This window comes from Podarcis melisellensis (assembly GCF_964234715.1).
Source record: "Podarcis melisellensis genome assembly, chromosome: 2".
Taxonomy (NCBI): Eukaryota; Metazoa; Chordata; class Lepidosauria; order Squamata; family Lacertidae; genus Podarcis; species Podarcis melisellensis.
In genome coordinates, this window is record NC_138529.1 from 85,972,850 (window position 1) to 85,990,548 (window position 17,699).

General features: G+C 45.5%; 1 protein-coding gene across 13 annotated transcripts in view; it reads right to left on the reverse strand.

Annotated features, from left to right (window-relative positions):
* Window positions 1-994: 994 nt before the first annotated feature.
* The window catches only part of GRIP2 (glutamate receptor interacting protein 2), a 355,815-nt gene continuing 339,110 nt past the window's right edge, over window positions 995-17,699 (reverse strand). For 8 of the 13 annotated variants that reach the window (XM_081901423.1, XM_081901419.1, XM_081901414.1 and 5 more), the window contains exons 18-24: window positions 16,666-16,805; window positions 11,936-12,112; window positions 11,373-11,529; window positions 8,244-8,364; window positions 6,474-6,713; window positions 4,792-4,938; window positions 995-1,772 (exon numbers count right to left, since the gene is read on the reverse strand). In XM_081901423.1, the coding sequence (XP_081757549.1) occupies window positions 1,581-1,772; window positions 4,792-4,938; window positions 6,474-6,713; window positions 8,244-8,364; window positions 11,373-11,529; window positions 11,936-12,112; window positions 16,666-16,805 (1,174 nt within the window). In that variant the 3' untranslated portion in view covers window positions 995-1,580. Of the gene's footprint in view, window positions 1,773-4,791; window positions 4,939-6,473; window positions 6,714-8,243; window positions 8,365-8,473; window positions 8,777-11,372; window positions 11,530-11,935; window positions 12,113-16,665; window positions 16,806-17,699 lie in introns of those variants that run through there. The other 5 variants (XM_081901426.1, XM_081901420.1, XM_081901415.1 and 2 more) reach the window with 2 other exon arrangements.

Here is a 17,699-nt window from a genome sequence, read left to right on the forward strand (position 1 = left end):
AAGAGAGGAGCCAGTTTCCCATTTCCAGGGTCTTACTCAAGTTCCCTTGTAGGGGGACAGTTGAAAAAACCACCACAATAAAGTGCTATTCCAGAAACCCTGGCACAGGCCATTGGACTGGCCGGAGCGAGATTTGCAAGCCCCGGCATTTTTGACATGTGGAAAGGAAGAGATCATGGCCTTAAGTTGCAAGTCCATCTCACCTGCTGCAGGCAGATCATCCAAAGAATGTGAATATCACATCCATGATCACTACAACGCAATTCAGTTGTGGAAGGCAGAGGGTCACATAGGCATCGTGCTCAGAAAGCCAGGGAGGAGAAGGTAACTACTAAAAACATGGGGCTGCTGCTATGACTGCTAACAACAGGGCGTCAACCCTCATCATCAGTGGGGCTTTTTTTTAAACAAACAAACGCACGCACTTGCACTAGGACGACCCACAGGGGGTGCACTGGGAGACACAATACCAATCTCGCAGAGGATGTCTCATGCTTAACAGTGACAAGGAGATACAAGGGTTTCCCCACTCCCATAGGGGGAAAAACGAGGGTCAGGGCAAAGAGGGTTATGTGAGTGACTCACATTCAGCTGCCCACTCACAGACTCATAGTTCAACCAAGAGAAAGATTCTTGGTGGTGTGTGTGTGTGTGTGTGTGTGTGTGTATGTAGGGGGAGGCACACACAAAGTTACTGGTGACCCAGAAAAGCCAGTTTCCTGCCCTTTGTGTATGGTATCATCAGTGCTGTCTAAGAAAAACACAGTAGATAAGGAAGGAAGGAAGAAAACAAGCACACATTGTCTTGAAGTCAAATAGTGGTGGATGTGTTTAGGCTGCGCCCCAAAGAATGAGTGCCTGAGATGTGGCAAGGGAGAAAAAAATTACATGCCCAAGCCTCGTCTTTTGTGACAAATGGCTTAGGACTTCATAAAACTTGCCAGGGGAAACTCTGCTCTCAGTTGTGAAGGGGATCCCAAGCACCACAGTGGCTGTGAATTGGGAAAAGAACACAAGGCCGTGGGCTAAGGAAAAGCTATGGGGTAGTGCAGGGGTGGCCTTTCACAGAAACATAGCGGTGTGTGTGTGTGTGTGTGTGTGTGTGTGAAATATTAAGTTTCACTGTACATGATTTAACAAAGCAAACAACAAGAAAATAGCACCATGTACCCAAGCCCTTTGAAGACAGGGGCAAAGATGATGGTCTGGTGCCCTGTGACCCCGTTCGCTGGAGAAGCTCATACCATGAGCAAAGGATGTTCTCTCCCAGGTGAGTTGTGCTGGGCACTGCTTCCTGCTTTCAGTGGCAACAGCAGCCCATCCCACCCACCGAGTTGGCCAAAGAGGGACCGACCATTTCCACCGGTCTGTCTCAGCTTGGGCCTTCAAGGCCTAGGCTGACTGGCTTCAAGATGCGACAAAAGGGAAACCCATTTCTTCATGGCAAATTACATTACACAGAGTAATCACAATACCAGTGCAAAAGTAAAACCGAAAAAAGTGTTACAGACACCCATCAACCCCTTTTCCCCCACCCCCACAGGACCTCAAGAACAGTTGACGCCAAGCCCACCCAGCATTCAGAGCGTCTGTGTGTTTGCCTTGACCTCCACACTAGGAGCCTGCCGGCCTGGCAAATCCTCATCGAGCTGGGCTTTGGCAGTGAAGGCCAGGGGATTCCGGCTGATTACCAGGTCCAGTTTGTCTCCTGCTTCAGATATCAAAGGGACAGCTAAGCAGCAGTCAAAGTCCCGGGTTCGAATGCGGTTTACCTGAAGGGATGGGAGAAAACTCATAGTGGATTATGGGAAACACACACACGCAAAACAGGAAAATGAGACCATTTTATTTTACTGTGGTGTTTTTAAAAAAGTAACCGGTTGTAGGAAAGCACAGGTGGTGAGAGTGCTGTTACGTTCACATCCAGCTTGTAGTCTTTCCTCAGGCATCTATCTGTCTGGTCAGCCACTGCGAGAACAGGGTGCTGGACTAGATGGGACATTGGCCTGATTCAGCAGGCTCCTATTGTGTTTTTATATTCTTAAACTTGTGTCAATGTTGAACACCAAATAGATTGTAATTTGGGAGCTGTTCTGCTACATATAAAACATAGGCCAAACAAAACTATGCTGTGCTATGCTATGGCAGAAAAATCCAGGAAAACACATTCCTGGAGCCATTCAATTCCTCAGTTATGTGAGAGAATGGAAAAGACATCTGATCAAACAGTACTCTTTTTGTGGGACACAGTTTTTGACAAAATTCTAACCAGAAGCATTAAGTCGGGGATGGTGAGCTGTTGTTGTATCCTTGTGGGGTTACTCTATTCTCCAGCCAATGATTCGGGGGGTCAGAAATGTATTTTGTAAAACCCAAGTGGTCAGGCGCCATAATGCAGTTGGGTTTCACCTTGCAGAAAAGGCTCCCCGGTTATGATGAGGTTGTTTAAGGGTGGAGCCTCTCTGATTTATTTGTCTTTAAAATATTTACTTTTTTTCTCATCCCTGATGAAAGTGTGGACAAACCTTTTATCCCAACTCATTTAAAGTTTCATTAGGGCTACCAGGGACAGATAACCCACGGATCAACATTTTTTGCATTTAGCTGACAGTGTAAGGTGGGTATACAATCAGTCAAACTGGCAGGTGGGATCTAAATTAAGTTTACGGTAAGCACAGATGTGGATGTTAAGATCTGCTGCACACACTCGGAAGCGACAGCATCTGGAGTCAATGAAGGGCTACTTTATATTCTAAACCCCAAGTGGTTGAGGCAGGATGACTCCTTTTGTTTCTGTAGCCTGTGAGACAAACAAGGGATGCTCTCTCCATCCCAGCTCCTCTCAGCCCAGTGCTGCCATGGGGATGAGCACAGTATGTCAGCACATGGGAGAGTGCATGGTGCATGCGAGAGACAGAGAGAAAGAGAGAGAGAGAGAGAGAGAGAGAGAGAGAGAGAGAGAGAGAGAGAGAGAGAGAGAATGGTGTAAGAGAGAACGCATTGTGTGTCTGTGTGATCTGCAGATGTGGGTTTTCGTGAGATGTTTGTGCGATTAGTGTCTGCAAGTGGGTGCATCTGAAAATGGCACGTGACCCTTGAAGGGCTGCCCAACCTCACAACCCCGAGGTCAAGGAAGGTTAATCGGCTCTAGGGTTAGTTCTTCCATTCCTCTGCATCTGATTTCCTCTGTATCAAACAAATACATCTATATTTTTCTGACCTTTAGAAAGCCCTTTACAGATCACTCCCGGCTCAACACTTTCCCCTAACTAGGATGCTACAGAGTCAGACCATTGGTTTCCCAGCCCCACCTGGAGATGCTGGCATTGCACTTGGGCAACGTCCCCTTTCAATGCCTGAGGCCAAGCAGAAATGTGCTGCCATGCCCTCCCTTACGTGAGGTGACAATGGCAGTGGTTTCCAGTGAGATCTCGCAAAAATCCAGTGAGATCTTGCTGCAAACCAGCACTGCTTCTCTGCCACCAGCTGGGTGGACAGGGTGCCCGCAGAGACAACGCCTGAGGCGGTTGCTTCACCCCTGCACTTGGGACTTCCTGTATGCAAGGCCGATTCTCTTCCCACCGCCTCAAGCTACAGTCCTGCTGAGACCATCATACAGAAGTGACGACAAGGTGTCCCATGCAGAGATACTGAAGTCCTCTTCTCATGGTTCCTCTTTGGGTCTAGTATGCGTTCAAGGAGAACACTTTGGTGCTTGTGCAGGCTGTGACATTGCCAACATTCTGCAGAAACGTGGCCGGCAGCCTAATCACTTTTTTTTTTGTTTCCCCTCTCCGCTCTTCCCCCAATTCCTTCTTTCTGCTGGTCTTTCATTTGAGGCTGAGAAAGAACAACGGTGCAGCAGGCCAGCTGGCTACAGACCATAACAAGCACAAATGAGCCTCCCCCTTATTGTTGCCAGATTTTCAGTTACTGACCCTACATGTGTTAGAGTTAATTGTGGCACAGCCAATAAAGTCTTTTTAAATGCTGAAGGGAACAGCAAAAGAATCCTTGAGGGAATTGCAAGACTTCTAAAATAATGAATGTAACTGCTTGCAGAGCAGGGAGGGGGGTTGTACCAACTGCCTCCAGCATTTCTGGTCCAAACAGGAGAGGCCGACAAAACAGTTTGGACCTCAAGTTGTCACTTCTTTTCCTAGCCCCACCAGAAATGCCAGCGTGGTGTGCCAATGCATTAATAAAGAGCCTTCACCGGGGCTCCTGAAGGTCTAGGTGGCTTTTTCCTGTGGAGTAGCTACAATGAGTTCAGGGAGCCGCCACCTGAGGGAAAATGTGTGGGTATGAATGGCTTGTGCTACAGAGCTGGAGGACAGGTTAAGGCAGTGTTGGCCAACGCAGTGCCCTTGGCTGCCAGCGTGCCTGCTAGTACCTCCTGTAATGCCCATGAAAGGTCTCTATAAAAGCCCACAATGCATGAGAGATTGTTTGCTCCTCTTGCTCACAGTTCCTGTTTGCACTGGGCTTGCCCTTTCCTGCACCATCTTATGGCGGCCATTTTGTGACAGGCATCCCTGGCACTATGTCAAAATTCCAAATCTGCCCCCTGGCCCGAAAAAGGGTTGCATCCCCTGGGTTAAGGAAAACAGAAACAGTGAAATTGTGCAGCAGTAGGACAGAAAGAAAAAGAGGGTGTACCGTTTTAGACAGACTATTCCAGCAGCCACTAGTATGAACCCAGCTGGTTTGCCCCAGATACAAGTTCTTCTTCTCCAAGAAACAGACCCATTTGGGTTTCTTAAACCTTTTGCTGTTATTTATAGTTATTACCTGAAGGACTCTGTCATAGGGCTTGAGTCCACACTGATCAGCTGGCCCATCTGGGCGGATCATATTCACATAGACGCCTTTTTCCAGCAAGCCATCTGAGACACTGAATCCAAAGTCTTCAGTCTCTGGATCCTTATAAATAGTTATCTGAAAAGGAAAGTCTAATTTGCATGAACAGTAAAAACAGAGGACAAAGCATGAGGAGAAAGTGCCCCCCCCCCGGTGCTTCAAGAATAAATGAGGGTCTCATTTTGAAGTTTTTGAAAAATTCAGCTGTTTCAACTTAAAATGTCAAACTCGGTCACTAAGTAGCCATGGTGAATGTAAACCAACAGCTTCAGGTATGTGTTCTCCTCAAGCGGCACTGTAAGCCACAGGAACCGAGTGCAATGCTTATGCGACAAGAGTGAACGTGTGGGCATGTGGCACAGAAGTAGGAAAATGGCCAGTGTTTTCCAAGAAAGCATCAGTAGCAGAACTAGGGCACAGGACAAACAAGGACAAGGTGATAACATTGCTCTAACACCCCTCCCAATAATGATCCCTAGTTGGAATGTGGGGTCAGGAACAGAACACACTTGCAGCACAGTCCTAACCATGCCTACTCAGAAACAAGCCACACTGAATTCAATGGGGCTTGGTCCCCAGTAAGTGGGGTTAGTACTGTAGTCTGAATTACTAATCTTTACTGGGAGAGCATCAACATTGCTATCAGAAAAGGTCATTTGGTCAGACACAATGCACACATTCAGGCTCTCTGTGCGAACCAGCAATGCTGTTGCTTGGGGGGGGGCAGGCGCTGTTCCAACTTTAAATCGACTACCTCGTCAGCCTTGAGAATGAAGCTCTGCTGTTTAAACAGGAATGTTTGGTTTCTAGCAAAATGCCTGAAAGACTTCCGAACCACCAAAAGCCTTTTCGGAGAAGCTGGTGCAATGGTAAGCATTCCTCTGCACAGGAGGTGGGGCGTGTGTTCATGGATTGCATGCCATTGCTATTAGGCAAGGTTAGATATCCCTGATAGCAATGCTGCATTTGCATGTTGAACCTCACGTTTTCCATAGGCCTTTCAGAAGTGATAGGAAATGAGAACAGGAAGGTCTACCCTCCCCATGAGTCCTGTGCTTACACCTCTCCCCCGCCACTAAAATGAGAGCAGAAGCCATTGCGCTACTCCTGGCCTGAGACTCTTGTTTACCTGTGTGTGTCATCTGCTTTACTGCAAAGTCATCCTATTACAGGAGGTGGTCTTCTACTAAGCCAGTTTATTAGGTCCACCAACCTCAGTATCACCAGCACTGACTAGCAGTGGCAGGTTCACCATGGATTCAGACAGCCCTGCCTGGAGATGCTGGAGGTTGCACATGGGACCTTTTGCATGCAAAGCATGTGCTCTACCCCTGAGCTATAGCCCGTTCCAGTTTTGCTAGGTGTGGGGGGTGCATTGCAAGGGAGTGGCAGGAAGAGGGCGCTGTCCCCACCAGAGGACACCAGCTGCTTACTAACATCAGTAGAACATTCCATGCCCTGCCATCCTGTGCTCAAAGACGTTTATCCAGAAACTTAGTAATGGGGCAAATCCGCCTCTGGAGATTATTCTTTTTTCAGTCCTTTACCCAGCCCTATCCTATCTTTACCCTACAGTCTTAAAACCCATAACCAGACCATTCTTCAGCACAAACCTTGTGCAGCTCAAGAGGGGTGGGAGACATGATTTCTTGGATCTCTTCCTTCATCATCTTAATCTCCAAATTCCTGTCATTTTTCTTGGTGGGAGTGACATTGGCATTGCCCTTCCCTTCACCTGAGCTCTTGGTGTTCCCTTTTCTTGGTGGGCTCAGTCCTGATTGGTTGACAGAGTTCATGAGCAACTTGCCCCCATCAAGGTCTAGATTGTGTACACTCCCTGTCATGATGGATGCCTATGGAGGGGTAAGTAAAAAAACAACCACACAGAGAGAGAGAACACAGTAAGCTCGGTGCAAGAAGCAGCATGAACAGTAAGGTTCAGGGCAAGACGAATGTCCCAACTCCTGCATCCTCTGCTCCAGGACCTCCCACCCAAACAAACGCTGGCAAGACAAAGTTCAGAGAGAGAACAGGGTGCCATCGCTCAAGGACGCTTCAGGACTCTTTACTATGGGATGCTGCCAAATTGCAAACTCTGCTCAGGATTCATCGTGAGTTCACTTGAATTGGCATAGATGAGATATGCCAGCCCGCATGGACAACAAAATTTTGGCCGTGCACTTACAATTTATGGGAACTGGCCACAACACCACAATATCATGGCAAGACTTACTTCCCTATTACGATTCTCCTTTTGGCCAATGCTAGATGCACACCAGTGTCAGGTGCATGCTGGGTTGAACACATTTGCTGTTTCTATGTGCACTTTCAACTGAATGCTATCTCAGTGTTTCCCATCCATGCTAGTGGGTGGTGCTTGGTGGGATGAATTTGCAGTGTGTGTTGTTGTTCCCTCATCTCCATTAATACTTCCACACCCTCCCAGAGTTCTGGAAACATGAGGCCCATTGTGGACGTGCACAAAATTATGTTTACCTGCATGTGTGGCCATTAAAAAAAATTGTTACAAGTTTTCATATACACCAGATTTGCACAAAAGAGTAGGTTAAAAAAAAGAAGTTGAATTTTGAGCCCCACCAGCAACTCACCCTCTCTGAGTTTGAAAAACCTGAGGTCCATATTGGACACGCAGGCAGGTATTTGTTTACTTTTACCTGTGACCCTTTTATAAATTTTGTTTTTGAGATGACACCCAGAAAAGTCACCATGCACATGAGAGATCCAACCCACCTCCATCATGTGCTTCAGTATGTCCACAGATGGGCAATAAGCAATTTTATGTAGGATTTTTGTCTCCTTACTGCATTATTGGGGAAATCTGAACTAAACAGGGAAGTGCCACTTAGATGGGGACAATGTTACGTGTTCAATGCAATAAACATTTAATCCACTTTAAACCTATATGTGTACCTAGCCTTACACATGGATGATAATTTGACCGCTTCAAGCACTTGAAACGCAGGAGCCATGCTTCTGACAAACAAAAAAAGATGAAAATCCCAATTTTCTGCTTGGGAGAGCAGTGCTAGTTTGGATTAGGCTGGCAAAGGCTAATATAGATTTTGGGGAAAACAGGTCTAACCTTCCTGTGTGCCTGTACCCTTGTAATACCTGCTCAACCTGCTCAAGATGCATTCTATAAGCTTCTATTGATATTACCTTGAAAGGAAGCACACTTTATAAAGGGTGACACTCTGACTATGCAGAGAAGGGGGAATATAGAGCGCTCTGTTCACCCTGCCATTAGCTCCAGCTCCCATCAGTCACAACCAGAAAGACGCAGCTCAAGAAGAACCAAGAGAGGGGAACTTACTAGAAGTGGTACAGCTAGACACCCCTTCTGCTTTCAAAGGTTAATTTACCTCAATCTCCCTCAAAAGCTCAGACTGGCCGCATGTTTCCAAGTCCTCCAAAGCTTCTCCAAAAACACGCCAAAAATTATCCTCATGTGCGGTCTCAAGGCCATTTTGGCGGTTGGGATATCTGTTGTAACGTAGGAACCAAAGATTGTCAGCACTCTTCTGGAGCAGGGTGGAAGCCGCAAGGCTACAGCAAATGGCTCGCCAGTAAAAGCAGAGACTTGGCAGAGTCTTCATATACAAAAGCAAACAATATGAACTTTTCAGGCAAGAGAGAGTCCAAATACAAAACCTCCATGCACTTTCACTAACAGGGCAAAAGTCCTTCAAGAGGAAGAATTACACTGGTGTAGTAATGCCACGTTCAAAAGGGTAAAATAAAAAGTGTCTGTAGGAAGATTGTAGGTTTAGGAAGACGTTTTGGTGAAATAGAGAAGTAAAAGAAAAAAAGGATGCATTATGGGTAAACCAGGAGCCTCAGAGACTGTTAGTACAAAGGCGGATGGGACAGAGTTCAGATCTGAGACACAGAACACCTGAGAAGAGAGAGAAAAACACAGAGGGTAACAGACGTGGTGAGAAAATGAGAAATACATCAGGTATCTGTGGGAGTATATAATGTAAAAAATGATGTATATAAAATGGCTTCCCCTAGACTAGGCAAGCAATTTAAACACTAAATGCAGAAATATACAGAGGGTTCAACAAGACTTATATCTCTCATTTTCGCGGGTCTGTAGTTATACTTTCAATAAATCTAAATGCTAATCTATTCTGCTGCCCCTGCTCATTATATACTTCTCCCTTGAAGAAGTAGAGAGGTTTGTGCTTGCTGATATCCACACCACCCTCTCTTTTGGGGGTAAAAGGGGGGCAAAACAGTCCTTTCCCCTGTATATAAGAGTCAGTTCCCCACGTTCCGCCCCATGCTTTTAACATTCAACCACACTCCTGGGAAACCCAGATATATTGAACTCAGTTTGGGGATCTACTCAGTGGCGGAGAGCAGGCAGGGGCGGGGCTGGCGCGCGTCCTGGGGGTGGGGCAGCCGCAATGGCACCCCAGGATCACACTGCCAGGGGCGGTGCACTCCCCCCGCGCTCCTCTTCCTCTGCCAGTGGCTCCACTGAGTGAAGCAGGCTTGAGTTTCAAATGGCTCCATTCACTTGGGACAAGAAGTGGGTGAGCCTACTGGTGTGCCGCTTTACTTTCTGTGATTCGTTGCCATTTCTTCCCCTGAGGGAAAACCAAACCGCTGCATTTAGTGCCACTGCGGTATGGAAGGTGAAGTCTGTTCTCCAACCCTGACACTGAATGGCCTGACAGGAAGACCACAGAACAGTGCAATGCCTCTCTCCACACACAAATAAGCTATTCTCGCGATGGGCATTTTGATAGGCTATTATCATTCGTCGGCACTTAAAAAATGGCTAAGTGCATAACTGCAATGCCTGTTTCTCACTTGTGTGGACATTTCCATGTCACTTCTTAGATCGCTAAAGGGAGAGCAGCAATTAAAAATGAACTAAAGTCATATGAAATGGTTTTGGAAATTCATGCCAAGGAAATGATTATTGTTTTAATGAGTCAACACTACAAAGAACTGTGATACAAACAGAGGGAATGTTGAGTTGAAGGTTCATGTTTTTAATTTTATGCAGTTGCCTTCTTCTGTCCTCGCCCACTTTCCCTTATCCTTTGGACAGAGCCTTGTTTGGACCAAGACTGACTTTATTTTCACAGCTGCTTGCCAACCCAGATGTAGCCAGCACTTCAGAATTCCATCACAAACCACAGCAACTCAGGTAACCCAACTGAATGGCAAGGAGTCTAAGGTCAAAGCAACCTGTAAGGTCAGTGGTTGGGCAGCCTTTGATGAACTGCTGAGGTGTGGAAGACAGCAGAGTGATGAGCAGTTAGGCCATTTGCAGGTGGCAGATTCCTGAGTTATCACAGCAAACTGATTCGGGTCACTTGGCACCCACGAGCCATGTGCCCTTCTAGCCACAAGCCCTTCTAGTTCAAACTGGAAAATTAGTGGGATTAGTTCAGGCAGCATAGGCCACTCAAAACCTTGTGGAATTGGTACCTCTCCCCTCGCCCTCCATTTCCATGTAATACTTGCTAATTTAATGCTGAATCCTGGGCTTCATCCAAACAGACGCTTACTGATGTCTAACATGCTGCACCTTAGTATTTTTTTAACCCCATTTTATGTGTGCGAGTGTGTGTACGTACGTACGTGCAAGCACACATGCACATGCGCACACACACACACACACAGCTCTTCTAACAACATTAGTGCATGGATCAGATTCCAGATCTGCAATACTGGATTTCTGCTCACGTGAAAAACGTTGCACCAGTGAAAAAGGAACTTAGAAATGACTTTTTGGTGACAACATCACCAGGACACACTTTTGCATGTGATCTTGTATACCTACTGGTAATCAGAAAAACAGAGAATAGATAGGATAGAGATAAAAATCAGCGTCATGTATAAGCATCCACCCTAGATTGCTTTCATATATGGCCTTTCACATACCTAGCAGCTCTGGACTGCCATTTAGTCAACACCCAAAAGACCAAATGTGGGCCACACATTAAAGGTTTTTTAATTTCTCTCCATTGCTTGAACGCCATTGTTAAGATGACACCCTGCTGTAATGAAACTTAAGCCTGGGCGTTCAGAAAAGGTGAAACGCCGACTTCTAAATGCCAGCATTATTTCATTCCAATTAGAAATCCAACTTAATAAAATGACCACTCATCAGACCAGACCAGCAGTCCACTTGCAGTTCCATTTCTTCTCTAAAAACACAGGCGAGGTCTGAGCTCTCTGTGTGACACATCCCTTTTGTAGTGTGGACGAATAAATAGAGAGCTCAGACCTCGCATGTGAGACACATCCCTTTTGTAGTGTGGACGAATAAATAGATCTGAATGTTTTCATGTCAAATTCCTTCAGGAATGGTTGAAGCTGATATTGACCCCTTCCTTTGGGAGGAAGGATGGGGGACAAATCGAATGGAGTCAGGTAAGACATGTAGGCATGCCTCATCCTTGAGATCCATATGAATGAGCACACACACGCCCATCCTTCCCCTCTGTTTTCTTCCAAGCCTCACATACCTGCTGGGCTTCTCCCAGTCATCTTCACTGAAACTGCCATCCATAAAGGGGTAACTCTTCCTGGGATCACCAGGAGGGGTACTGTTCTTCTGTCTGCTGGATCTCCATTCATGTGGGTGAAGCGCAATGCCAACAGCTTGTGGCAAGTATGTACCTACTGGGATCCGATGGGGAGCACATAGACAAACAGGAAGGATCAGGTCATTTTTACATGGCATCGTTGAAGAAAGACAATCTTATGGTTAAGTTAGCTGGATGGGAAGTCTGTCTCCCATTTCTAGTTCTGCAGTAGACATCCTACATGTCTAGGGGGAATTTTAATTGTGCAACCAGATGGACAAAGCATCCTGCTTTGTCCATTTGCTGGTGAGGTTTGAATCCAAACCACACCTGTAAATGGACGTTGAAGGGGCTCGCTGTAACTGCTGACCCCATGGCAATGTTTGCTTGCGTGAACCTTTATCCCCTCAGATATAAATGTATGAACTGGCCCTCAGCAATTCAAAATGGAGTTGGGAGGGAGGAGACAAACTTATGCATTCGCACATTAAAGGCCGACTCACCCTGACTTCCATAACCAGCATCAATGCCAGAACCGTCCCAGGATTCCATTGCACTGTCCACACTGGGGATTGTGGTGGAATAAATCTCAGAGAGTTTGCTAGTTTTCTGGGAATCAGTCAGGTCATCTTCTGGGTCACTCACTTCATTTATACTCCCAGACTGTTTCGGGTAAGTCCCTGGGGTCAAAATAAAGATGCACAGGTATGCACAAAAGGTTAGAGACATGTCTGTGAAGCTCGCCTGCTCTGTTTTTGTTATGTTATAATCACCAGCTAATGGGTGGCACTGGGGTCTAAACCACAGAGCCTAGAGCTTGCCGATCAGAAGGTCAGCGGTTTGAATTTCCACGATGGAGTGAGCTCCCGTTGCTCGGTCCCTGCTCCTGGCAACCTAGCAGTACGAAAGCACTTCAAAGTGCAAGTAGATAAATAGGTAGTGCTCTGGCGGAAAGGTAAACAGCATTTCCATGCGCTGCTCTGGTTTGCCAGAAGCGGCTTAGTCATGCTGGCCACATGACCCGGAAGCTGTACGCTGGCTCCCTCGGCCAGTAAAGCAAGATGAGCACCGCAACCCCAGAGTCGTCTGCGACTGGACCTCATGGTCAGGGGTACCTTTACCTTTACCTTAATGGTTGGTAAGTCTCATATCAGGTTGCAGGCCCAATGTTGTGTTTTCCAGAAGATGGAGGGTCTGGTGTGCAGAACAATGATGTTCCCTTATCCCTGTAGCAAGGAGGTGCTGCCCTTCTTTCCCCTTCATCCTGTAAGCCTTTTTCACCCATGGCAGCTTCAAGTTGCACCAACCAAATGTGAAATTAAGAGTGGGAGAGCGGCTTTCCAGGTGTAAAAATCACACAGATCACGACTACTGCCAGCATGTGATAGTAAGTGCATCTGCTTGCAAGTAAGTTCAGTGAAATCAAGTAAAAAGACTTATTTCCAAGTAAGTGGCTTTTCTGATTTAGTGATTGTAAAGTGATTTATTCTTTACTCAACACTTAAAACCATCATAACCTTGACAATTTTCTCTTTCACCTTAGAACATCTCCTGAGATAAAGACTGTACTTTAAAGAAAGGGGGGAGCCCACTATAGTCTCCCCAAATTAGGATGGGTTAAATTGCTTATAATGGAGTACTTGAGATGGCTGTGGAATTCCAATTTCAAATAGCTCAGGCTTAGAATGATTGATAGGAATTCACTCTCCTCCGTTCATTTTGACTCATGTGTCATACGCAGAAAGTGCTCCAAAGAGCTTCTGTGAGTAAAAATATCATTATGACTGCTGGACGAGCTGTGCCAGCTATATCCTCTCTTGGGGAAATCTCTGCGAAAGACTATTAACGTGTTTCACACCATAATAGCTAATGGTTGAGAGCTACAGAAATCATCTCTGGACTCTGAGAGCCGTTGGGGGATGGTGATTCCCAAACTCAGCTAAGGTTGGGCCTTTAAAGGTCTCTCTGTGAAAGAGTTTGCGGTTTTTTAGGATGATGGAGCAGAAAAGAGAGCACTAACGTGAGAGATTGGAAGGCACATTGGAGAGGATGAAGGGATGGAGGAGAAATTCAATTTAGTTTGCATTTTAATAAGTCACTACCTAATGCACCTCTTAAGAAGAGAAATTGGACTAAATGGCCCTTGAGGTCCCTTCCGACCCTACAATTCTATGAAATGTGCAAATCAAAGCACACCTATCCTTTGAAATTTGCACTTCTCTGAATTTTGCAACGCAATTCTCCATCCCAAACAATGTGTAGAATATATGTTAGGGGAAAGAATGCATTAAAATTCATATATTAATAAAGAGATACAAAAATGCACCGTATTAGGGAAAATTGCTTTCAAAAACGTGTACATTAGTCAAAACTGCATACAAAAAGATGTAATTATTAGGAGAAATTCTGACAAATTTTCATAGGGATTAAAAAAACAATAATTGCAAATTGCTGCAGAAGCATGGCAAACTGAATTTAAGATTAAAATAATGAGAAAGTGAAATTGACAGATTTGACCATCCTTAGGTGCAGGTATTTCTCTCTGGGGGTCTGAGGTGACCCACCTGTCAGGAGTTGATCAACTCCACACATGGCTTTACTTTTATAGTTGTAAAATTAAATATTTTTAGAAACACCACAAGTCTCAAGTTTGGTCTCCTCCAAAAGCAAGTCAAACCTGAAAAGTGCTGCCTCTGCAACCTCCTGAGGAAGTTCCACAGCAGAAGAGTGTTTTTAAAGCACAACAATTTTAGTGGTAGCTTCTGCTTCCAGCAGAAACTGGGAACTACCTCTCTCCTCAAACACTTCAATTTCCCCCTCCCCAGTTGGCTCTAGGCAGGTCACAGGTCTTTTGAAGAAAAGAAAAAAAGAGAAAAGTGAGTGAGACTGGAGAGAAGTACAATAACGTATTGCAGTTGTCTTTGTTTATGGATGTCAGTACAACTCCTTGCAGCAGGAAAGAGACTTAAAGGAGATCAGAGGTGAGGCAGGTGTTTTATCTCTGCCAGAGTAAAAAGTGCTAAGAAAGCAAGAGGAAAAACTACACTCTGAGCAAGTAGGAGATTTAATTTATCAGTGGCTAGGAAGGAAAGTAGGAGGGACTGCACCCGGAAAATCCTCTGTGTTCATGAAGAGCTGAAAGAATGAATCAGAGAGGGAGGAAAATGGATGTGATTGAAATCTAATGGTCCCTTCAAGCATGAAAATTAAATTGCATGGTTACACTGTCAAGTTGTCTTCATTAAAAGCAAAGAACAGAAGGACAGAGGCCTATTTCTCAATTTTACACATGAACATAAGTCAGGACTTTAAAGTGAACTTCAGTCCTTTCAAGAGATTGGCTGAACTCCTTAGTTTGGCAGGCAAGGTTGCTGCTGCATCAGAATTTCAAAAGTAAGGGAGACTGCAGAGACAGAGTCTGATGTGAGATGCTTGACTGACAGGTGGTTGGCAGTGAAGGATGCCGATTAAGTTTTCCCCCAATTGGCTTTTCAGCAATTCTTTCAGAAACTTAATGCTGCGTCAAAGTGGGGCTGCTTAAGGAAGGAGGGGAGAAATAAAAATCACTTTCCACATTGGCAGGTCTGAAGATGTTTTTTAAAGGGAAGCAGATAGCTCAAAATCTTAAACAGAATCTCAAGTGGGTGCTTGAGATTATACCTGTCAATGGAGTCACCTATTGATCTTGGTGCTTTCGCCTCCTTCTCCTTGTTTTAAAGAAGCCTCCCAAGGAAACTAACACATTTCCCCACAATCCAGTAGTCCAACACAACAGTGGCATTAACAGGAATAGTATTAAAAGGAACAGCAGTTTAATAATGTAGACAGAGAATGCAACCATTATACAATGCATTTATGCCTTGACCTCATATATTTTTAAAGGTCCCCCCAATGTCCTTATGTCACGCATATGGCATCATGCACCATGTGACATCACCTCCCCCCAATTCTCCTTCAGAAGCTGGTGCCTCTGAGCAAAGCAATACATTTGGCACCAGCTTGACTGCAGGAGTTGCCAGAAGGAGGTGTACAAGGCACCATCCAATCTCTTAGGGACTCCACTCTGGATTAGGTTTACTTCCTAGCCTTTTCTTCTCCCAAAGATATCTTGCAAGGCAGGGAAGGTTTAGGTCCTAAGGCTTTATGGGTCAAAGCCAGCACTTTGAATACAGCCCAGAAACTAATCGTAGCCAGTGCAGTCATGAGAGAACTGGTGTTACGTGTTTGGACCACTCTGCCTCAGTTAACAGTCTGGCCTCTGAATTCTGCACCAGCTGCAGTCTCCAAATTATCTTAAAAGGCAGACCCATGCATTGAAGTAATCCAGCCTTGAGGTTAGCAGAGCATAGAAAACAGACTTGGCTTGCCCAGTTCACTTGAGCCTCAAGCAACAGTAATGGATCCAGAAGTATCCTCAAGCTATAGGATCTACCTGCTCCTTCAGAGGGAGTGCAACAACATCTAGAGCAGGTTACATCCCATCCATCTGGTTTAGGGAACCACCCACTAACACAGCCTTTCTCAATCTGTGGGTCCCCAGATGTTGAACTACAACTCCCATCACCCCTAGCTAGCAAGGCTCAGGGATGATGGGAGTTCTAGTCCAACAACATCTGGGGACCCACAGGTTGAGAACCGCTGCACTAACAGGACCTCAGTCTTGTCTGATTAAGCTTCAGTTTATTGGCTCTCATCCAATCCATTACCGAGGCAAGACATTGATCTAGCACACCCACTGCCTCACCTGAAGATGTATAGGAGAAGCAGAGATGTGTATCACCAGCAAATTGCTAACCATGTACTCCAAAACTTGAGATGACCCCATTAAGCAGTTTCATGTAGAGGCTGAATAGCATGGGAGATAATACAGAACTCTCCAGAAGCCAACACAGAAAGGCTCCATGAGGCCAAACAATATCCCTCAAGGATCACCCTGTGAGAACAGCCACCCAAGTGGGACTGGAATCATCGCAGTGGTGGTTCCCACTCTCAATTTGCACAGCCACTCCAGAAGAAGACAATCGTTAATGGTATCAAAAGCCACTGAGAAATCAAGGATAATAAAACAAGGACACATTCCCACTGCAGCTCTTCCGACAAAGGGCCACCAAGGCAATTTTTGCACCCAAAGCAGGCCTAAGCCCAAGAAGTCCAAGAAGCGGAGATTGCTACATTGATCTGTACTGATTTTGGCTCCAGGTGATACACACAGATTTTTAGAATGAGGACTTACTTTCGGTTTGCTTCTTGATCTTCAGAGTTACAGTTTCTCCAGCCATCTGGAGTAGATGAATGGCTTCACTCAGAGGCTTCCCCTTAAGGCTTACATTATTAATAGCTAATATCCGGTCTCCCACATGGATCGCTCCAGTCCTAAAGAACAAGCAAATGAAAATTCCAACTGTTATGCAAGACAGTAATTTCATTAAGCCAGCCCATAAATAAAGATATCCATGTTCAGTTGATGGATGCACGTGTGGCAAGATTTAAAGTTCTGTGGTAATCAGAAGGAAAACATGAAAACAAATGCACAACTATTTACAGATTAGCAGGCACTTCTCCAAATTCAGTGATTTATAATTGAAAGAGAAGCCCATGTCTTCACCCGTTCTACACATAATGCTTCTCATTCATCTATAAAGGCTGATCCATGAATTCCAATTGAAACAAACAAACAAACAAACAAAAAAAACCCCAGACCTGTATATGCATATCTCTGCATAGACAATCTGCCAGGGTTTGGGAACCTTCACTTCTTGGGCCCCATTAGGCCCAGCACAGATCCCAAATTGGCCCATGGGGTGGTTTCTCACAAACCATCTGCACACCTGACATCATATGTCATATGGACATGGATTTAAGGGAGCTCTCAATTGCTCCTTGGCCAGCTGACTGGGAGCCATGCTGGGATCAGCTACACCAGGGAGCTCCCCAATGGGCTTTGAACCCAAGCTGCGTCCTCTGCAGAGGGGAAAATGCTCCATTTATAAATACTGTGTTTTTACTTCTGCAGAGACATCAAAGTGGTTACCAATCAGCTGTTTGGTGGTTACCGCAATCTCCTTTGAAGATGCCCTTTCAGCGATAGTCAGCTGATTGGTGCTAGAGGGTGCATTCAGAGTGGCTTGTTGTAACCACCAATCTGTTGATCAGTGACCTCCTTTGAACTGTGACAGGTTTCAACCACCTGCAGTCATTATGATGCCATGTGAGCAGCAACTGGGAAGTCCCTTTGCCCTCACTGCCATGGGAAGAAGCCACAGCCAA